The 23,670-nt window shown below is 41.7% G+C and overlaps 2 protein-coding genes across 13 annotated transcripts in view; both read right to left on the minus strand.

Annotated features, from left to right (window-relative positions):
• LOC117757376 (ELKS/Rab6-interacting/CAST family member 1-like) overlaps positions 1 to 23,670 on the minus strand; it is a 113,038-nt gene that overhangs the window by 87,326 nt on the left and 2,042 nt on the right. For all 11 annotated transcript variants that reach the window (XR_004613100.1, XR_004613101.1, XR_004613104.1 and 8 more), the window contains exons 2-4: positions 15,486 to 16,342; positions 13,776 to 13,853; positions 13,337 to 13,492 (exon numbers count right to left, since the gene is read on the minus strand). Coding sequence is in view for 6 of the 11 variants with exons in the window: in XM_034578474.1 (XP_034434365.1) it covers positions 13,337 to 13,492; positions 13,776 to 13,853; positions 15,486 to 15,986 (735 nt within the window). In the remaining 5 variants the exon portion in view is untranslated. The remainder of the gene's footprint in view (positions 1 to 13,336; positions 13,493 to 13,775; positions 13,854 to 15,485; positions 16,343 to 23,670) is intronic.
• LOC117757379 (ninjurin-2-like) overlaps positions 6,854 to 23,670 on the minus strand; it is a 46,929-nt gene continuing 30,112 nt past the window's right edge. Inside the window, exon 5 of one of the 2 annotated variants that reach the window (XM_034578487.1) lies at positions 6,854 to 6,870. The gene's annotated coding sequence lies outside the window, so the exon portion shown is untranslated. Of the gene's footprint in view, positions 6,871 to 18,261; positions 18,306 to 23,670 lie in introns of those variants that run through there. The other variant, XM_034578486.1, reaches the window with a different exon arrangement.

The following is a 23,670-nucleotide window of genomic DNA, read 5'->3' on the forward strand; positions in this document are numbered from 1 at the left end:
GTGTGTGTGTGTGTGTGTGTGTGTGTGTGTGTGTGTGTGTGTGTGTGTGTGTGTGTCCGCAACGTCACTACAATGCCCTGAGGCTTTTTCAGACTGCGTCACAAATAGCCTGAGCAACACACAAGTCATGGTGACTTTCCAGAGATTAAAAAAAAATACAGCTGAGAGAGAAGTGCACTAATAAAAGCAAAAGTAAATAGAAGATTAAAAAAATAATAGGTTATAAAAGGCAGAGACGCCCTCGCAGCTATTGTTAATCAACATTGACAAGAGACAGGACAAGATTAAAGGAGAAAGGGAGGAGACAAATGAGCTGGGGGGCAAAGAAAAACAATTCTTAGATATTAAGGAAAAGAAGGAAGAGAAAGGGACAGAGCAGCAGATAATGATCATAAATAAAGTATGTACTTGTACAAACACACGCAAACGGTGGTAGCTCTGGTTTGTGTTGCATGACAGCCAGGGCAGAGTCTGCTTTGTCTTTATTTCATAATAAAGACATTTATTTCATGTACATTTTATTGAATTCTTCTTCTTCGCTGTGTCACCATATATGTCTCACACACAGAGTGACTTGACACTGACATTTCTAGGATTTCCCTGAAGACTGAGAGACACAGACACAGAGCATCTTTTAAATATTCCCTTTGTGGTCCGTCCATCTGTCTCCATGCCAACTACAACTCCTCCCTTAGACATGCACTCGCTGACCCACCCATATGAGGGAAACATGCAAGAATGTGCACACAATCTCAAATGTTTGGACGTGCTCAAATGCTTCATACTTTATTGAAAGAAGAAGCAAAATATTTATGGGCTCTGGTATTTTGCAGCTTTTCTGTGGTTAGAAACAGCATTTTTGGATTTCTTTTTAGATGTTCAGACAAAATAAGCAACGGCGAGTGTCCTGCTTGAGAACCTGGGACCTTGTACCTACGTATTTTCTGCATAATAAACATTCTCAAGGGTCTAAGGTGTGTGACTGCCCTTTAAATCAATTGTAAAATCTTGTAATTTCCTGCTGCCTTCTTAAATTCATTTTATTTCCAAGTTTTCTCTTCTCTCTGGATTGCCTTTGTAATTGCATGTTATTCTATTCAATCTTTTAAAAGAACGTGAAGTGAGGGGAAGCAAGGACAAACGTACAAATGTCTGGATGCCTTTTCCTATATGATGGTATAATCACCACTGTTGTAAACTGGGGCACCTCTCGATTAGTGTGATACGGCCCAAACTGTGGGATGATTTTGATTAATTAATTTTAAAATAAATGTAAATTTCTTTTTTAATGTAATTTTTCTGTTTGGCTTCACTTCTTTATTTAGATCTAGAGGATCTCGGAGTGTGGGGTGGGAAGGGAGGGAAATTGAATATATCTATTAATCAATTAATAGCAAGAAAAAACGAGTTATAGCCATAGATATGAATATGAAAACAGAAAGACGCAGCTGTATGCGGAGTGAAAAAATGAGTTGGGGAGAGAAACACACATGAACACACACATCTGTACTCATTACAGTAATATATAAATTTCATGCACTATTTAGGCATTAAATGAATGCACGTGCATGTCTGCATAGATCATTATGTGCTGTAATCAGTCAGGCAAACACATAATCTCACTATAACATCAAGCAACTAAAAGTATGTCAGAGCGTGCACACACACACACAAGCCTCAATAGTTGTGCACACTCTAATGCATATCATTGTAATTCTGCATTAATTCAAGCAAACAGGAACAAAACCCACACACACACAACTTGAAAGGTTAAATATAAAGAATTCAGAAACTCTCACACACACACACACACACACACACACACACACACACACACACACACACACACACACACACACACACACACACACACACACACACACACACACACACACACACACACACACACACACACACACACACACACACACACACACACACACACAGCTGGAATGCGGAGCTGAGAAATGCCAGACCAGATGATAAAGAAGGTCTGAAATATAGAAGGAAGCGGGCAGAAAGAACCACAAACAGAGAGGGAGATAACGAGGATGGAGTGAGAAAAGAGAGAAAACAGAGCGTTAATTGCGTCCGGGAGAAATAGAGGAATGGATGAAAAGAGGGAGACAGAGACAGAAAGAGAGCCAGAACACGAGGTGTGTTTTTCATCTCAGTTTCTGCTGAGTCGTCTCTGGTTCTTTCACCTCTGATCCTGTCAAACGCTTCCTGATTCCTCAGAAATTCCATTGAGGGGCTCAGTCACAAATATGCATACTGCACACACTCAGATGTTGATATTACACTGTGAGTTCGACTAGAAACACAAACACATGTTCTCCATGTGAGGAATAAGCACATTTTTCACTCCAGTTTGATTTCTGACTGATTCTCGAGGCATCTTCACTTCTGCTTTCAGTTTATTTTCCCGTTCAACTGATAAAAACGGCGAGAAAAAGATAAATACATTTAAACTGTGTGTAAATGGGACAAACACACAAACAAGAAGAGGAATCAAGAGGACAGATGTTTCCTTCAAGGGAAGGACAGATAAATCCATCAAGCTGGTAGAAAGTAAACAAGTGCAAGATGGGAAATGATCTCCATCCCAGTGATGATTAACAAATCAAAAGTTGTGAATTTGACTGAGTGCTCCACATATTTTCTACCACAGCAGAGCAGGTTGAGGTCCCCTAAAAATCAATCAAGCCGTCCCCCAAGTAGTCCCCATCAATACAACTGATGTCTTTCCATCAAGATCCATGAATTATTCCCTGGGAAATTGGTGAAAAGATCAAAAAATGCCTTGGACTCTGCCCTTACTTCTGGGTACAACCCTACATTGTATGGGTTCTTTCTTGCTCCGTGTCCCACCCTTCCACCAAGGTGTGTGGAAATCTATTTATGCATAAACCTGCTGACAAACAAACCAACCAACCAACCAACAAGCAGGGGCAAAATCAGAACCTTGACGTTATTCCAATATCCTTCACAACAACTTATAAAAGCCTTTAAAAAAGATGACGTTGTTGTTTAAGTGCACTTGCAGGAAGAGACTTCAAGTCACCTTGATGCCTCTCATATAAACAAAAGATGAACTACGTTTCACAGACAAACTTTCTGTCCGCAGCCACTTGTCAGTCATGAAATAAATCAATGCAAACAGAGGATGTGAGACTGAGGTTGAGGAGAAATTCAACCTTCATGTGAATCTATTTGTATTTTTGTTGGGCTCTGGTCTCGTCAAATGAGACACACTAGTATATCAGCTGTACCACATTCAGCTTTTCCACTCATTGAACTTGCTTCATTACCACATAATCGGTGGAAGAACCTGACATACGTGGAAAAATATCCAGACAAAAATCTCTAAATGTCTCACTATCAAGCCACAACCACACAGGCGCTGTACTCTGTGTCTCTTTGTGAGGCCTCGTCATATAGCTTGTGTCTGTAGGCTGAGCAGGAGATTAAAGCCTGATACAGGATTTAACAGGAAAGAAGCCTAATCAGTCATTTTCTTTTTTTCAAAACTTACTCGAAACCCGCTGGTTCGAAACCGCAGCTTTAAGCAAAGACAAGATTTAAATTTGATGTATTTCATTGGGTCAATCCAGGTTTTCAGGATGACCTCACTCAGTTTTTTACACCATGAGACACTCATTCACTTCTCTAGTAGGGTTCAAATGAGCTCCTGTCAAACTTAATGGTTTTATTACAGTGACATGACAGCTGCCTAAAATCATGAATTAATCACAAAATGTGTCTTGTAATGAGAAACACATTAAACTAATGATCACTTGTGGAACAAAATTATTATCCTGCATAATCTATTTTCAGAAGAGGGTAGGAAGAGGAAGAGGAAGAGGAAAGGAAGAAGAGGAAGAGACGAGACGAGGAGCGTGAATACGGCGACAAATATTCCATCCGCTCGTCACCCGCCCTCCCCCCCGAGGTCACCGCTCATCTGTCTTTCAATATTAACCATCTCTCCGTTATTACTCCTCCGTCTCATCCCTCGCTTATTCTGTGCTCGCCGGGTGAGTCACGCTTCCCCCCCCTTCGCAAACAGACACACACTGTGACATAAGCACATGTACACACAATTGGATGTACAAACACACACACACACACAATGAACGCACAAAACGCAAAGTTATGCACGTATGCAACAGACAAAATGAAGGTTGTTGCAATGTTTAGTGTGTGTGTGTGTGTGTGTGTGTGTGTGTGAAATGACCGTAAGCGGTTTGAAAGCATCGCCCACTCAGGCATCAGACAACACGCAGATTAACACACACACACACACACTCTCTATCTTTTCTCTGAGGATATAGGTGGAGGATGAAGAACATAATGAAGAGGAGGATACAATTTGAACAGGAAAAAAAAAAAGGAGAACAAGCTCCGGGAAGAAAATAGCATCAGATTGAATGAAAACAAAAGCGGAAGTCCAGAATAAGTGCGGATAAAAGAGGGAAATAGGCAAGAGATTAAACGAGGTAAGGAAAAAATGAATAAACTGCCGAGAGGAGGCCAAGACAGAAAGGGAGGAAAGGCGAGAGTAAAGTGTTGACCCTAATCAGTCACTTTGAGATGCAACATCAGGGTCAGTGGTGGGTTTAAAGAGCGAGAGGAGAGAAGAGGAGGAATTAAATCATTGGCTGTCACATCTATTTAGACGGACAGACAGATACGCAGACTGACAGACGTTAGAGGAAGGAAAAAAAGGAAAAGCATAGACGGAAAAGGGGAGTGACTGTACTGTAATTCTGTTCATTCCTCACCAACTCTTCCCAAACCCACTCCTTATAAGGAAAGACATGGCTGCCACAGAACCACAGGCTCTCTCTCTCTCACACTCTCTCATTCACACACACACATTGAGAGAGAGAAAGTGGAGAAAGTGAGACAGCGACAGCAGAAACTCACAAAATCACAGCCTTGTAGGCAAAGAGGGAAAACTGACTCTTTCATTTTCAAATCCTTCTTTTCTCGCCACGTTTCTTTCCACTGTAAAACGAACACTGCGCCTTTGTGAAAGAAAAACAGAGGGAACGTTTCTTTCCCTCCGCGCGATGGACTTACACTTTTATATGAATCTCATTCTGTTCCTCACCCGCCGCTCACCCTCACCTTCCTCCTTTTCCTCTGTCCATCTGTCCTGTTTCTCCCCCACTATCATTCCCTTTATTTACCTTATTCCCTCTCTCTCTCCTCCTCCTTCTCACCTATCACTCCATCCTGGCTAAATAAACACAAAGGTTTGTGGACCATCTGTTACTGATGAGCATTCATGTGTGAAAAACACACACACAAAAAGAAGACCTAATACATTAACACACACACACACACACACACACACACACACACAGGAGACTCATACACCCATACACATGCAGGCACACACACGCAATGCAGGGATAACAGTCGCGATAAATTAACTCTAACATGGAGGAAGAGAGATTGTCTCACACATGCATATGATATGGATGCACACATGTATAGTATACTCACACACACACACACACACACACACACACACACACACACACACACACACACACACACACACACACACACACACACACACACACACACACACACACACACACACACACACACACACACAGGAATAATGACTCATAGGTCGAGGAGTTGTGGATGGAAAGAGGAGCAGGCTGCAGGAAACAGAAGGAGGGAGATAAGGTAGAATGACACAGGGAGATGATTGTGTTTGTGCTTTAAAGAAAGTCATATCAAAGACGGACTGAGGGGAAAAAAAAACTTTAAAGAAAACTTTATTGTCTTTTCCAGGATCACCCTGCATCACATTCAAACCAGAGACGATGTAAAGATGGACGACATGACAGCTTCCCAGAAAATGAAGCTAAATCAACTAGAGTGAAAGTACATGGTCAATTAATGCTTCTCAATCCTCAATTCAATTAGTTGTTATCACACTGATGTATATTCAAGTGCTCATGTATTCAGATAACTTGTATTTAGTTATTTGATGCAATAAAAAATGGGGTGAGACGTCATGATTGACAGCTGAGACTGACTCACGAATGGTTGACCACATGCATCGGCAGGACCACGATGCTGCAGCTCCACACCACGACCACTACTGTGCAGACTCTGGATCCAGATGACGTCAAAGGCGCTGTGGCAAAGACTGTGGCGCCCGTATCCTGGATATTTTAGCTTCATTGTTGTACAATGAGAGGATGTGGAGACTTGTTGTCCATCTTTATTTACAGTCCATGATTCAGAGGGTCAAACACATTCACACTCAGGTCGTCTCAGTCGAGCCTCAACCCCCTCCACTGATTTACTGTCAAACAGCTTGCATGTACAGAAAAACGTTTTTATTAAATTCTCTTTGTAATATGTAATAAAAAAGTTAAGTTAATTGCGTGAACTGTGAACATGACAGCCCCATGATACTACAGGTTTTACACAAACTCCTGGTTTTGACTTAAGTAACCAGGTATTAACCAAAAGGAAACTACAAAAATAACACTGATTCATTAACATCTTCACAGATCCTATAAGCAGGGATATTTGGCCACTTGTCCACCGTTACTGTCATTTCAAGCTCCAGACATAAAACTGAAAATAGTCACTTGTTCAGACTCACTACAGAACCCATTTGTTCTGGAGCAGGACAGCTGACCGGTTTAATCAAAGAACACAAGAGACAACAGATCGAAGAGTTGTGGATCTGGGGCCGAGGAGCATGACTCCTGAGGAATGCACGTGTTTGCAGAATCCCAGAGTGAGTGTGTGTGTGTGTGTGTGTGTGTGTGTGTGTGTGTGTGTGTGTGTGTGTGTGTGTGTGTGTGTGTGTGTGTGTGTGTGTGTGTGTGTTCAGCATTTTCTCTTTCACTCTCTTGCCATAAATCCTTCCTCCCCCCTTTCTCTCCCTCAACTGTAACTCCCATCCTACAGATTTACATCCAGCGTTGACTTTTTCAACGAGAAAAATCCCCTCGTCATCTCCTGTGATTCAAACCTAATTCAATTCAGATGAACTGTTAAATATCTCTGAATTTAAATCCTGTTTCAAATTCTGTGCTATGTCACCACCTGTTAATGCAAATATGCATTGTTAATAAATGGTTAGCGGTAACAGGACAATATGTAATCAGAACAGCAACGCTACTCTACTTACTCTGTCTTTCATTCATCCTTCAATTTCCCCTCCTTTATTTTTCCCCAACTCTTCAATCCATCAATTCTATCTTTCATCCACACTCTTCTCTCCTCTTCTTCACGCATCTCTCTCCATCAATCCGTCTTTCCATTTCTCTAACATTTCATCCATTTTTTTTTTTCTGCTCGATTTGTCTGTGCCATCCATTCATCTCTCCTCTTTTCCTCCCCCTTCCTGGCTCCCATCCCCAGCTTTGATCTATCCTTCACTCTACCGATTTACTTTCTCTCTATGTTTTACACATCTTTACATCTCGGTCCATCTTCTCCATACACACACACACACACACACGCGCACACACACTTTTCCCCTCGCCCTCCTCCTCTTCCAGGTTCTTTACCGGTATAAGGATACCCAGACAAAGCATTTTTGCAGCCAGCTGGCACAGAAACTCTTGCTGGCAACATTTTTTTCTATACCGTAAATGGAAATCTCACACAGGAAACAACTGGCTGTGTCCACTTCTATTGGATTCAAACTAACCTGAGAACAAGCTCAATGCCTGCTTGGAGTAATTTATTAGAAACGCAGGATACTCAACTTAAAATCTGGAGTAATAACGTTAAGTGCTGGGCGGTGATTAGAAGGCTTTACTCAGTCAGCAAAGAAGCTGGTCTAAATGTGGTTTGCAGTATATCTATACAGTAAAATAAGTATTATGTGCCTTTAAGTAATTATTTATTTAGTGCACAAGTGAATAAATGCATTTAAGTATTTTCACATGCTTTAAGCATTTTAACTGCAGAGGCGGAACAGATCAGGGTTCTGGTAGCACCATGCATTTACACATTAACCTGAAGGCCATGTTCAAAGAGTGGAAAATACACTCAAGTGCCAGTCTGTGAAATTATCCCGCTCCCTCGCGCTCTACAAGTTTGTCGCTTTGAGCAAAAAGAGTAAAACGCAGGGAAAAAAATGCAGACGGGGAGAAGAGGAAGAAAGGAGAAGAGAGAGAAAGACGGTCTCTCCGAATCTGCCTCATCTCTCCATCTCCCTCATCACACTCTTGACCTGAAGGTAAAGTGCTGCCAAGGTGTAACGGGCACTGTACTCATCTGCCTGTTTGGATTAACCTCCTCACACACACACACACACAGCTAGATCTTTTTTGGGGACTTTTTTTCTTTCATTGTTTGGAATAATCAATCATAATGGATCATGTTTAGTAATTGCGGTTTGCTGCATATTCATAACATGAATAAAATCTGTGGGCATGATTTGCGTCTCACTCGTGTAGATTTCCATCATCAATGCTGGTGAAGCCAACAACTCCCATGATCCTGCACTGCTTCAAGACATCATCAAACTATGTCTTTTATGATCGTTTTGATTAAGTGACCTCTAATGGTTGAAGATGCATATTCTACGTTTAAAACTTTCTAACGACCAGTAAACGATCAGAAACAGTCTGATTTAAATTAATGTTTTATAATAGGGGAAAACATTTTCCTTAATTCCTCAAGCGGACGCAAACACTCGCACAAACACTCTAACCCTAACCCTTTATTCTAAACCAGCACCTTGAGTATTAAGTTAAATAATTGAAGAGAATGAAAACAGCAGTGCAGCAGTAAAAGAACAACAGCCGCTAGCCTCTAACACACACACACACACACACACACACACACACACACACACACACACACACACACACACACACACACACACACACACACACACACACACACACACACACACACACACACACACACACACACACACACACACCTGACATCATACCACTTCCGTGTACTTTCCATTTCCATACAACGCACAAACTGTTGCATGCAAACAAAAACATACAGACTTGATAAAAATAGAGACGGTGGATGCAGAACAGAGCAGACCAATACATCACATGCACAAGAACATGCGTGCATTACTTTCTCCATGTGCACATTGTGTACATACAGTAACAAACACGCAAGTAAAATCTACACAATTATAACCAGGCAATTTGTGCCTCCACACAGACAGACACACACACGTTTCCGTGTACAAAAAGCCCAATTGTCCTGACACACACGTGAGCCTGCCAACTCACGGAAGGACAAATATTCCCCCCCCGCTGCTCTCCCACTCTCTCTCTCCCACTCTCTCTCTCTCTCTCTCTCATCAAGGAAACAAACAAACCGGGCTGGCAGCGCCTACTTCTTAAAAAATGAATACATCCAAATCAACACATACAAACACCCTACACAAGTGAAACACACGCACACAAACACACGCATTAACACGCATGCTGTGGTATGACGTCACATGGCTGGCCTGGAGTACAGTAGAGAATTGATAGCATCTAGCAGCCCCAGATACAGACAGACACAGTAGTTATTGTTCATCGCTCTGATTCATTGCTGGGACATAGACCAGAGAGTAACAGATATGAATTCTGCTCAAAAACATAGATATTCTCAAAACCTTTTCATTTAGCCTATGTTGCTTAATATGCATGAAATATGAAATCTTATTAGGGATCATTTCATGTATATTTCAGACAGAAAACAGCAGCAGCATCACGTCATTTCTGCAACAAACTCCTCTCAGTTGCATGGATTTTTCTTCAGAAATGAAAAGGTGATGCTCTTATAATCATGAATGCTAACTGCTGCTTGTCATCTGCTTGATCTTGTATATCTATCTAAATGAAAACTGATTGGAGAGAAGAGGAAAAAAAGAGGTAGAAAAAGACAAAGGTTTTTATGTACAAGAAGGAAACTTTGAATTGAAAGAAAAACCAAAGACAGAGAAGCTTTCCTCGAGCATTCTACACATTCCTCCATCTTCTCCTTTTTTTTCTCCACGATTCGCTTTCTTTCTGGGTGAAATGTCGAACGTACCTGCTGTGATCAAAGAGGTGGAACAAATTGGGTGAACACTCTCATTTACAGAGAGCAGAGCAAAGGCAGCGCAGAGAGAGGGACAATGAGACAGACGACGCTGACCACAGGGTGAGGCCGCACAGAGCGGGCATCTGCATGCAGACTAGTGCATTTGTTGGATCGGGTTGTGTTTGTGTCGCTTCTATTGAATCGTGTTCTGGGGCAAAGCGGCTCCACAGGCCCAGATGGAGAGTGAGGAGAGGGGGGGGAAGAGGGAGTCGGACAGTCGGGAGCGAATTGGTGAGACAGAGAGGAAGAGAGAGAGGCAGGAGAGAGATGGAGAGTGTCATGACAATGTTGAGAAAACTTGTGAAGAGAGAATTACTGGATGTGGGTGGTGACACGAGAGAGAGCAGCTGGCTGTAAATACTGCGAGAATAATAATCTGTATCTCAGGGGGGATGCGACAAAATAGAGCCTGACATATAGTCTGACTTTGAATATGCAGATATGCAAAAACCTGTGTCTTACTGAGAGTTGACCTTTTTCTCTTTTTTCTCTCTTTGGCACCTTAAGGTATGAAGCATCACACACCTGTCAGGAGCATGAACGCAAACTGAATGTTTCTTGCTATAATGTCACAAAACAATATTTTATTTCGGTCTGTCAGCCCGTTTTCCATCCATCCATCCACTATCTATACCGCTTATCCTTTGTCATGGGGGGGGTCTTCTGTGTGAAGAAGTCATCCCACCCACCCTGACACCCCAGAAGTAATCAATATATTCATATCAACCAACCTACTGTGAAAGGCGTAGCTCATAAAATCCAGGGATGACATCTCACCCTCGCAGTTGCCCTCAGCTCTATGGAGCCTTTTAGAGATTTAACACTTAACAGCCCACAATCTGACTGTTTAGGTTCACTACTTTTCCTGCAGCAGTTTTCGATGAAAAGGCTCTGATAAACCAAGTGTACGCTCCCCTGCCCAGGACCAAACCATGGACAGATAAAGTTACAGTGAGTAAACATACTGGAGCATTGAGCTTCTAAAGGGCTGGAGAGTTTCGCCAGGAGTGGATGAAGATAGAAGTTAAGCAAACAAGGCCAAAAGGAGAGTAAATATTGTATAACGCTTGTGACGTGGTCTGAAACGGGACTCCTGACTACTGCGTATGTTGTTGCAATGTTAATGTGTCCGCTGAAAGTGAAACAAGGCAACTACACATGTCATTTTACACAGTTATAATACCAAGAAGACAACAACAGCAAAACTATTAAAGCAAAACCAAGTAAGAAATATCCAGAGAAGTATCGATCCAAGTAGTGGATAGAGAAATTAATTTGTCTGAATAAAATATAAAATGCTTTTTTTGTTGTGTAACTCCTGTGCCACGGCCTCCCACAGAAATCAAATAAACAACAGACAACACTCAAATTTGTCATGTTGTCGGATATAATTACTCCATCATCTATTGCATCTCGTTTATAAAAACAAGTGTCCGACAAGTACAAGCATGAGATCAGGAATGTTTTACTGGCTCCGAATCTATTGTGACACATTGTGTTGATATGAGAGGAAGGGAGTGGGAAAGGAAGGAAAGAAAAACAGAAGGGGGCGAAAGAGAGGTGAAGTTAGTGGGTAAGGCATGAAGGAGGAGGCGAGGAAGTGAGGAAGTGTGGAGGAAGGTAGGAAGGACGAGGAAGAAAGAAGTGTGGAGATTATACGTGCATTCCTGAACAGGGTGTGTGTGTGTGTGTGTGTCCTAAAATTACTGGGAGTGTTATTCAATTTCTAAAACTAAGAGGATGGAGAGAACGAGGGAGAGAGAGGAGGGAAGGTAGGAGGTAAGGAGGAGAGAGAAAGCCAGCGCTGACTCACCGGGTGGTGACAGAAATAGAAGAAGAGAAGCAGAACAAGAGTAAGAACTGAGAGAGAGAGAGAGAGAGAGAGAGAGAGAGAGAGAGAGAGAGAGAGAGAGAGAGAGAGAGAGAGAGAGAAAAAGAAAGCAAGGGGACAGAGATGAACAGAGAAAGAGGACGAGCGAAGAGAGGGAAAGTGACAGGATAATGAGAGCAGGAAATGAAAAGGATGGCTCGGGTTAAAAGGGTGTGATTTGTCTGGTGGAAAGAAAGGGGATGAAAGTAAAAGCAATGAACAAAGAGAGGGAGCACATATTTCCTGACATTAAAATAAAAGAATATAATCTCTTACATGTCTTAACGTGTGTTTTCACTCACTACAACAAACACACACACACACCCAGGGAGGAGTGTGTGTGTGACAGCAAGTGAGGATTGTTGTAGGAATAGCAGCAGGTTAACTACATGGTAGATTAATAAATTGATCATGTGTTCTTTCATTCTCTCTCTCTCTCAGACACACCACACACATTTTGACTAAAACATTTACACACAGCCACGCAGAACCTGCATGAGTGTTCTCAAACATGCCAAAATCTGCATCCAAAGAACATGTCAAAGCAAATTTGCAGAGAACCCACATTAAATTTGTCCTGCAGGCAACATCCAACCTTAAATACACTCACACTAGCAGGTCTAAGAGCACGTGATAATGACCAAAAAGTAAAAATGACATTAGCTTCTTCAAAATAAAGGCAGCAAGTGCGTGAGGCCTCTCCGCGCTGGTCCATGACAGCATGTGAAATCCGACACTGCAAGTGACAGCGAGCGAGTATGTGTGCATCTCTTGCGTAATATCCCAGCCTCCTGCCAGACTAGCTGCGTCTCCACCTCATCCAGATGGCTCCTGAACCAGAAGACAGCTGGGAGTCCCCAACCAGGCAGCCCGCTTCATTTGTTTATCCGTCTTCGAGGCCGCCTTGAAGCAGCGAGACAAATCCACCAGAACAGTCCATAAAATGATCTAGATACACCGTCCCCTGTGTGCCGTCCAATAAAATCAGACAAAACTGAGTAGGACAACTAGGGGAGGATAAACCTCATCTTTTTGGTTTGGTAGAAAAAATTTAAACTGCTGAACCGACTTCTATGAAACTTTGTGGATGGGTGGGGCATAAGGAAGAAGCCTCTATATTTTGGAGTGGATCCAGAGAAACAAACTTTTTTCTAAAACTTCTGCTTTCCTCAGAAGAAAATTCAAATTCAAAATGCAATATAACCGTTAAGAGGATATAACCGTTGACATCCTTCTCCATTTTCTTTGACTCTGAGCAACCAGCAAAGGCACTCCAGAGATATATACAGTATAAATAATTCAGTGTCCCATAGAAACGTAGGTCCAGACACGCACGCACACACACGGATGTCTTTTTCCTACCTGTGTCTCCTCCTGTACGACTCTGTACTGCTCCTTCCAGACAGACATCTTTGTGGCTTCATCCTTCCTGAGCGCCCGCTCTTTCTTCAGCTCTGGACTCCAAAACGTCTTGATGGAGTTCATAGAGGAGCTCAGCTTGGACTCTTTAGCCTCCAGCTACAAGAAATCAACATCCAACACAGTGTTAATAAGTGTTAGGTTATATCCTCTGGGATGCTTCATCTATCTTCAGTCAACAGCCCTAAATATCCCTTATTAAGTTTGCAGATGATGTTATATTTTATTTCCCTCAACTTATCAGATTCACTTGCTTTTATTTGTCCTTGTTGCTGTTGTATTAATCTTCAATTCAGGACTGCAGAATTCCAAGAAGATTTATAAACAACATTTGTCACAGAACTGCAAATATAAAGTATCATGCTCGTTCAAGCGTCCTTACTTCTCTGCGTAGCAGCTCGTTCTCTCTCAGCACTTCTCTTAGCTGTGTTTGAAGGTCAGACATGGCTCCGTCTCTCACCTGTTAAAACAAACAGAACAAATTTTGAATAATTAACCCAACAATCGTCATATGGAGATAAAAGAACTAAATAACTGAAACGTTATGCAAGTATGTGAAATTAAATATGGAAAATAAGACCTATGTACTGTATGTGAAGCACTTTTAGATTATTACTAAGATTAAAATAGATATAATGCAAATACTTTGCTCAGACAGGATTTGCAGCAAACCATTTTTTCAAGACAGACATTTATAGACCGAGTTCCTTCATGGATTACATAACTAACTTCAATATTAATGAGAATACGCTTCCCATATAAAAGTTTAATTCATCCTGGCATAAGGAGAGCAGTGTTTTAATGAATTAAAAATACTTTGGATGCATTCTTAAACAACAACAAGAGCCCACACCAAAATGTATCTGCATTCGTAAATCAGCAACATTACAGATATGAAAGTCAAGCTTTAGAGAAACAGCATCCTCACAATCACCAAGTTACAGAGTGTATGAGGCTTGTTAAGGAAATAAGGGTTGAGGAGAGATGAAGGAATGTTTTGCTTTAGAAATAATTAGAAACGATTAGAGGGGGAGGTATGGGAGAGAAATGAGAGAAACTTCTTAGAGAGACGAGCTTTCAGGTTATGACTAATGGTGCACAGGCAGTGGGAGGGCTGACCTTATCTATTTTAGCACACAGGATTTATGTATATTTAATTAAAGGGTGACTTTAAAGGAAACAATTCACTCTTAAACACCTAGATGATCAATAATCTCTACATAGAACAGATGGTTCACAGTGATGCCATTTTTTTTTACTAGAAGCAACTGATTTGATCTTTTATTGTTTTAATTTTCAAACATTACAAGATAACAATATGATTTCCTAATGATTCATGTTTTATAGTTTCGGAAAATAAACTGAACAAAAAATTACGTTTTACTTGAGCATTTTTGAGGAAATATGCTGATTCACCTTCTTTCAAAGAGGTAGCTTAGCAGACTGATACCACTCTCCTGACTGCAGTGTTTCCCATTAATTATCTAGAAGGTGGCGGCCCGCCATATTCTTATTTGTCCCACCACAGTTTCATAATGAACCAACATTTTTTTACCCTTCTCATACGAACATAACAGATCTCTAAGTTGGTGTGTGCAGTGTTATTTGCAGTCGCGATTTGCCGCATGCTCTCCTTTGATGTTGTGCTACCGCATGCTCGTGCTATGGTCCACAACGTTTTTACCGTCCATGCACACCTCAGAGTTTCAGCTGCAGTTGTGGCATGCGATCCAGATCATTTTTCACACCAAAACTTATCTTTCACTTTTTAGTCTATTAACCTGTCACTCAGAATCTGTTGCGAGTGAGAGTGACCTATGTGTGCATGTGCCCCCCTGCTACCGCCTTAGATAGAATTAAATCTGTGGGATGCACTGAGCTGCCCCTTCAAAACGAAGTTCCTCAGCTTAGTATAAAGCCTGGAGACAGCCGGGTGTGGGGGTTGTATGCTCGACTATTTCTTTGTAAGAAGCAGTGACTTGTTTTTTGTGCAGATTAAACCAATAAGGTAGAACATGTTAATTAGTTCAGTTTAAAAATGACTGACTTCAGCGTTGCAGCAACAGCAGAAGAACACACATCTGTGCCTCACCTGTCTCATGGAGTGGGGAACAGTAGCTGCCTGTGGAGGCTGGTTTGGCATCTCTCCTCCAAACGCTATCGCATCAGAAGGCATGAGCGCTCCACAACCCACACCTCCAATGTTTATATTAGGACTGCTGCCCATAATTGCCGCCCTCACTCCATAAGGTAGCCTGGCACCAGCCCTCCCCAAGGTCATGGTGCTTTTGGGCAGCGAGGGATTCAGCCCACTGCCCAGACTCCCAATCCCGATCGGGTCATCAACTGTGTCCGCGAAGTACATAGGACCTCCTGTGGCGTAGGCGGCATTAAGAGACTGAATATTCTCCATGGACAGGGTTTTACCAGAGCCAGTTAGTCCGCCGGTGGAGCTGGTGCTGCTGTTTCTCCTGTGTCCGAGGCGTGGGGAGCGAGGGAGGCGTGGGGAGCGACCGGGACTCCCAGACACCGATCCGTTTCCATTGGATCCCACAACATCCAGCTTTGAGATGGAACGTGAGCTCCCGTACATGGTGACACAATGTGGGGTGTATACTTAGGAGATGTACGTGTATCTGGAGCAAATGATCAAGTGAGACTATACTACAATAGTCCAGCAAGGTGGTGTCCTGAGAAAATAGTGAGGAGCCTGTGCTATTACAACATAGTCATAAATGTTCTGAGAGCTGGAAACACAAAACTCCCGTCTTCTACTGAAGTGCTTCTTCACTGGGAATGTCCTGATGCAGTGTTGACATATCTGTGATCAAGGCCTCTCCAACACGCTCAATGAAATCCATGGGTTTTGTGAGAAAAGAGTAATAAATAGGGCATCTGCTTAGATGAAGGAAGCCAATTAATCCTCAAGGCCTGGTGTGGCGGGATCACCTAGAAAGAAAAGGAGAAAGACATTTATTGATGAGGAAAACAGAATTCAAAAGACTTCCTTTTGTTTTGACAGTTTGCATATGAAAAAACATGGACAAAGTATTAATAATCTAAATATCTGTTGCCTTCAAACTGTGTGTACCAAACACAAGCCTCAGATAAAAGCAGCCACAAGTAAAACGGCCTCAATCCTCATCATAGCAGTAGGTCATAGAAACAGCTGACTGGACAAAATATTTCGATCATATGTCCCATAGTACTGATGCATGCACTAAAGTGTCATATAATCTGGCATCTACAATTTCTGGGTGCAAGCAGAAGAAGATGAAAACACAGTAACTATATAAAGCTGACATTTTCAGTTCATCGACCACAGTCACAGAAATGTGGCTCCCTCTACAAACTCTGCCACAGGCACAAGCGTCATGAGCCGATGTGTCAGTTCATATGATCACACAGGCGGCTTTGTCTCCCCACCACCCGCTACTCCTTCTTGAGATCACACTCTGTCCTGACACCTCTGGCACCAGAATCAAAGTCACCGTCCGGCGGCTGAGACGAACCAGATGAGAGCAGATGACATTTAATCGGGTGACTTAATGTTCATGCAGGTCAGTTTAACAGCTGGATGAATCTCATGTATTATAGATAGAATACGATGTGTTGAAGCGTTGTTATTGATCCATTTATATACTGGAATAATAACATTGGTATGGAATAAAGGAAGAAATTGATTTGTTTTTTTCTATTCCTGTTTATCATATAAGTCACACTGGATTGAGGGATCAGCTACACTAGATGCCAAACATGTAAACTGTAATCCTACAATTAAAATAAAGCAGAAACACCATGAAATTATGTGTGTGTGTGTGTGTGTGTGTGTTCGATGAAATAAATACAGTAAACATTAAAACTGATTAAGTCAATCAGGTCAAAGGAGCTGTGTAATTAATAGAGTTGTGAATTTTTGTGTTTTTAATGTCATTTCTGTCACACCATTATAATCTATGAGCTCTTGTTTGCACATGTTGCTGATAAATGTCTCAGAAGATGCTGCCTTTTCAAGCTCTCTGCTGTTAATGCTCTAATCTCTGAGGTTCCCTGAACTACCCACCGTGGACACCATGTTCTGAACTTCAATATGTTTGTATGAACAATTCGGGTTTTTAAAGTTTCAGACTTTTAAAAAAACTTCAATGTGAATACTTGCTAATGTAAAATTTTGAAATTCAAGGTCAATATATTTTAAATCACATTTTAGAGCAGTGGTGGTTCACTGTTGAGCAGTACTAAGAAGGTTCCTGGTTCGAATCCCAGCCATAAACATTTCTCACTTACACTTTATGCTCTGAAAACAATAACAGCTTTTGTTCAGGTTACAAATACTGAAATTAAAATTGCACATTTGCTTGGGCCAGGGTCTTTGTGCATGGAAGTTTGCATGTTCTCCCCGTGTTTGAAGGCAGGCCGTCGGTTTGCTCCTTTTTAATCTACCTGCACTGACTTCTGGTCCCTTTAACAGCCCAGGGTGTGTCTTTCCAGCTGAGGCTCAGATCTTTTGGCCAGGGAGATCTCACTGACAGCCAGTCAGTTACACCGACCCGTACACACACTGAAAACACGTACGGGGACCATCTGCTCCGTCTCCCCTCAGGCCAAAAACACACACCTGGACAGAAACAGGCCAGAACGCTGCCTCTGGCACACAGCAGCACACACACATGCTCTCACTCACTCAAACATGTGCACAATGAGCCAAGATATCAGACATATCAGTCCACATGCAAAAAAAACACCATGAAAATATTCAACACATGGACACAGATGAACACACATCAGCTCGGTGGCTCTAAAGAATCACGTCACGACAAACACACACATCTGATGCTTCATTTGAGGCCGTTATGAGACTACAGGGACACAGTGTGTGTGTGTGTGTGTGTGTGTGTGTGTGTGTGTGTGTTTTGCGGGGGCTTTCCTCCTCCTCCCCTCTCGACTTGCTGACCTGTACATAATGTATATGCTCGTGTCCTGATTCTCACTAAAGCACAAAAAAAAAACGTTGTCTGTCTGGCTTCTTTTTGTTGCCTTTATTCAAGCGTTTATCCAGCTCTTTTTTGGGTCATGACCTGCCCCTGCTGGGGCACTTAGTGGTTGGTGGTTTAAAAGCCTTGCTCAAAGGCATCTCTGATAGACAGTAGAAAAGAAAATGTACTTCCCCCACTCATACTTTTCCAGTGGAGATCCACAATACTACAATTTAGTGCTAACTTTCTTTTCCATGGGTCATTGCTTCGTACGAAAAACTATGAACGGGACATTTGATTATAGGTTTGGTAACATGCAAGCTGCAGTTTTCTGTATCCGGCTAAAGCTAAATGTACGTGTTTAGACATAAACACACAAAATACACACATACAAACTGTTTATCTTGATAACAGTTGCAGGGAGGTGGCACCGACCCCAGAATGCATGAGGCAAGAATCGAGGTACACTCAGGTCACCCATTTATCACACAGCTAATCACACAGCTCTTTTTTGTTGTTATTGGCTTCATGGTCTCATGGAAACCGCAACACACACCAGGTTGTGTTTTCTACAGTTCAAGTCTAAGGGTCATATGAATGAATCACCAGTGTGTCCTACAGGTCGAGGGAGAGCTCAGATAGGACAAAGCATCAAGTAGAGAAATACAGAATAAAAACAAAACGCCAATTGTATGACGCACTTGGAATCATGAGATCCAGCGAACACTAGCACATGACTGTCTGAGAGCTATTTGTCAATTGCGCACTATCCCTCCTGCCCTTTCACAAAACTGTGAAACAGCACCGTGGTGAAACATCTGTCAGACACTGCCACATTGAAGGTTCATGGGAGTCCACTCTTCACCTTGAGGGGCGGAGTGAGCTTTCAACCCAATCTCACAGAATTCATGAGCATCAGCTTCGTTTAAAAAAATTCAAATTCAAGTTCATGCACGCCTTGGAATGATATTTGTGGTTAAGTTTGCATGAATATTGATTTGCTATAACAGATATGATCAGATCTAGGGTAAAGAAAATGTCTTGGTTAATCATTTAATCTGTTAATAGATGGTTATGAAAAAAATCAGTGCAAGTAGAGCGATTCATCGTTGGGCCGATTTTATTTATAGTTACTTATTATAAAGTTTATGTTTAACCTGTAAAATATCAAGCCTCAATTACATTTCTTTGTCATAAGGGCCTGATAACAACATCTTGGGAATAATTGCCAATTTTATTAATAAATATGTTGGCTGATGTATATATTGGCATCTGCCTTACCTAACCCTAACCCTTGTTTTGTCATCCAACAATCAAAAACCCAACAATATCCGGATTAACATGTTATAAAACTTTGAAATACAGACAGTATTAACATTTAAGGATCTGAAGTCAGTAATCATGTTCAAATTCTCTGTCAGTCCACTAATAGATGAATCATTCCAGCTCTAATCAAATAAATAGTGACACAATTACTGAGCTGCAAAAATCTGAATTGTCAGCAAGAATCTGACTGGGGCTTCTATTGAGAAAAAACAATACATACTGGAACAGATCCTGGAAAAGCCTAGGAATACATTTTAAGAACCAAAATAACTTCATCCCACTTATGTCTTAATACCAATCGTCAGGAAACACCATTGTGTTTCATCCTCTGCCTCTCTGTACTGTTTCTAACAGCCACGCTGTATCTTTGTATCTTTCCTCAAACAGTGTTGTTGTCTTAGGCCTCGTAAAATCCTAGAATATCACACCAGGATACCAAGAATGTCTCCATGGCGTCATGCCACGTACTTGTACTTGCGTAGATCCAGTATGTTCTGGCCCAGCAGATGACTGACTTCAAATGTTATCATTTTCACAACATGGCTACAGATAAAAGCTCAATTTTAAACCCTAAATAGCAGCAGAAAGTCGATGACACAGACATATCATCACCTTTTAGGTTAATATACCTACATAACAAACAGTTGGCAGTATATTCAACCTGCAAGTACCGGAGCCATGTTTCTGTCCATTTGATGATTTCAACATTCAGTCCTTTTTTCAGCTCTGTTTATGGTCCCTAGTAAATCCTGAGGGAGACGTTTGGCTCTTTAGCTGCTAATGTCCCATTATGTTCATCAGCATGGCTCTCTGTTGTTTGGAGCTGGGCACGTAGCCTACAGTGAGGTATGTGACTGAGAATGACCCAAAACAGTGAATCTGGTGCCCGGAACTAAATGAACTGAAAGACATTATACTGCTCACAACAATACAGATGTTACCACAGAGCCTATGAGCAAACATGACGGGTGAGGATTAGCATTAAACACAACACGTAAGACAGGTGTTTATACCTAAAATGAGATACAGAGGCTTTATTCCGATTTATTCCTCTCTCCGACCTCGAATCCATCCTTCCCCTCTCCCACTCTCACTTTCCTCCCTGATGTTTCCTCTCTTCCTCCATCAGCATTCCTGAAGGTGTTCAGCATGTTCTATTTATGTGACAACCACACATCCGTCTATCACACCACACAAAGCAACACACCACTCAACCTATACTTAGCCGAGCTTGCGTTTCAGCGTGGGAGCAGAGTTTGACAAAGTTTGTCGCTCGCCTGAGGATCGGGGGGCTCACTAAAACCCATTATCCTCAACTCGAACATTGTTATTACTCGTGTGATTACGGTGATGTGACTGGAAAGGACTCGCTGGTGCTGTCTGAGGTTACACATCTCGCTGGAAATCAACTCGACAGCTCTGCTGAAGGGGGGAGCCAAACTTGTTCTGCATCTACTCTGCCTGAAGATTTAAAAAGATGAAGCGTTGCACGCCAGATTATTAACCTCTACAGCTGCTTTATCAGGACGATGGGTGAAAATCTGACTGCTACTTGTCTAACGGGTGCAAATGGGAGGTGAATGATCTCAACCCCAAGAGTGTTAGCATTACATCATTGTAAGACAAATGCAAGACTCTGTAGCAGCTTGTGTCAAACATTATTAAAATTTAGGAGTAAAAAACATCAGTTTTTCTGCAAAACTATTATGCAATTTAATTTTCAAAGAAGTTAATTTTATCTGTGCAATTCGTGCAAACAGTGTAATACATTCATTATAGAAATTCTGCTAAAGGTCCATCACAGAAATCAAAGGCCAGAAAATGACAAGGCCAGAAAACAAATATGATTTCTGCTTTGACTATGTTGCTTGCAAAGAAATAGGAAATAAGTGGAATTAAATTATATCAAATGTTTAAATCATATGTAAACCCTAACCCTAACCCAATCATCTAGGATGTAATATGTAACCACTTCAGAGACCTCTGCAGCTCTCTTAAATAAGAAATAGTGGTTATTCTTATGATATTCTTATTCAGGTCAGTTTTCACATAATGCCACTTTGAGCGGTTTAATAAAAACAGGCCCGATACCTCACTCCCAGTGCAGTTTCTCACTACTTCATTATGCATCAGGGCTTAACAGGATTTATTTAGCTCTGCTGTGAAACACATAACTCAAGCAATGCTGTCGTTTGGTTTTGATTACTGTATTATCAGTGGTTTGGCCTGGTTCCACACACAAGACACGAGATATTGTCTCCATGTCAGGGCATTATATTGATTATACAGCAATCATCCTCATAAATAGCCTGAGGAGGATTTTTAACCATGGATGAAAAAACTCTAAAGTTTTCATCCCTTCTGCCATAAATAGAAAACCCAGCTACACCTGCACACAGTATATTGGAAGCCAAAACATAAATTTGTTTTTTTTTAATTAACTCATCAGCACATTTACACTTGGGGGTAAATATTAGCGGGTGGGTGACAGTGAATCTTGTGTCAGGCAGAAGATGTCTGGGTAAGATACAGAGAAGTAACACCGGAGTGACTGTGGCCACGGCTCCTGTCCGCGATAACATATAATATGGTTCAGACTCTGGAAAGCACAACGCTGATAAGCCACTGATAGCATCAGCTCCAGTCTGTTGTGTACCACAGGAAATTAATCTGAGATGCAGGCCGGGCAAACAAAGCGCACACACAATTACACACTGTGACTCACACACCTCCATGTACACAAACACACTGATGCATATGAAATACGCCGATGCCATGCATTTGCAATTACTCCATGTGCTCTTATCTGATCTTAGCTGCTACTGCTGCCTACATAACAAATATGGAAAATGGGCCGTTGCGATTCGACAATTAACACAAAGGCAGGAAAGGGCAATTCAGGAGTATGAGGTGGTTAAAGGAAGAGAAAGAGAGTGCGACTCCGCCAGGCTCATCCTGTAAAGAGGTATGTGACGTACAGGGTGACTCAAACATCCCCTGAAACATCCATCCATCCGACATGATATGATAGAAATAAAGCCAACCACTAACAAGGTGATAAACTACTTCAGTAAATAACGATTACATGTTCTTATGATAAAAGTGAGTGCTGGGAATTGATTTTAAAGATCTACAGTCTTCATCAGGCTCAGCTCCTCATACTGGTCCAAAGTCTTGAGCCGATAAGACAGAAGTTCTTGCCTCTGACGTTGAGTCTGAAGACAGAGGAGTCACAGTACAGAGAGGTTAATGAGGGATCAAAAGTTCAGGAGGTTATAACAATGGATTGGAATGCTTGGATGCTAACAGGCGCCAAGAAATACTAAAACGTAGCATTGGCCAAATGCACTGTACAGATGCACAGTACAAAATTCTACCCATCACTTCCGGCAATAACTGGCCTCACTTTTCTAACTTCATCACATACTTATTAACCCCCTCTGTGCCTGACTCTGTTCATTTAGATCTGTGGATGGAGCTCTGCTGGTTATATTTCCACATCACAGAGTCCCCGATACCGTGCGACAGATCACCTACTGAGATCAAACAGGCCATTATCCTCAGAGGGCACTTTAACTCATGTCATGTGGGAGTGCACCGTGGTCCCAGACTTTTAAACAGGGTCCACAAGCGTATTATGGTAATTTCTGAGGACCAATTTGAAGTTTAATCCAAGGTTGTAGACAGAGGGACCCTCTATAAGTGACTGGATCTTGACTGGCATCATGGTGGGAAGACAGGTTTTGAAGAGCGGGTGGAAGACACCAGGGAGAACGTCATTCAAGAACTGAAATCTGCAAAGTTGCCTCATATGAACAATTTTCATATGGAAACTAATTTTAGCATGATACTGGTGCCAAGACACACATCCCCCCCTCCTTTTTTCTTTTAGCAAAATTTAGTGATCATACACATTTATTATATTTCAGCTCTTTAAATTTGTTGTTGTGTGGTATTGTCATATGAAGAGAATTG

The sequence above is a fragment of the Hippoglossus hippoglossus genome, chromosome 23, assembly GCF_009819705.1.
Source record: "Hippoglossus hippoglossus isolate fHipHip1 chromosome 23, fHipHip1.pri, whole genome shotgun sequence".
Classification (NCBI taxonomy): Eukaryota; Metazoa; Chordata; class Actinopteri; order Pleuronectiformes; family Pleuronectidae; genus Hippoglossus; species Hippoglossus hippoglossus.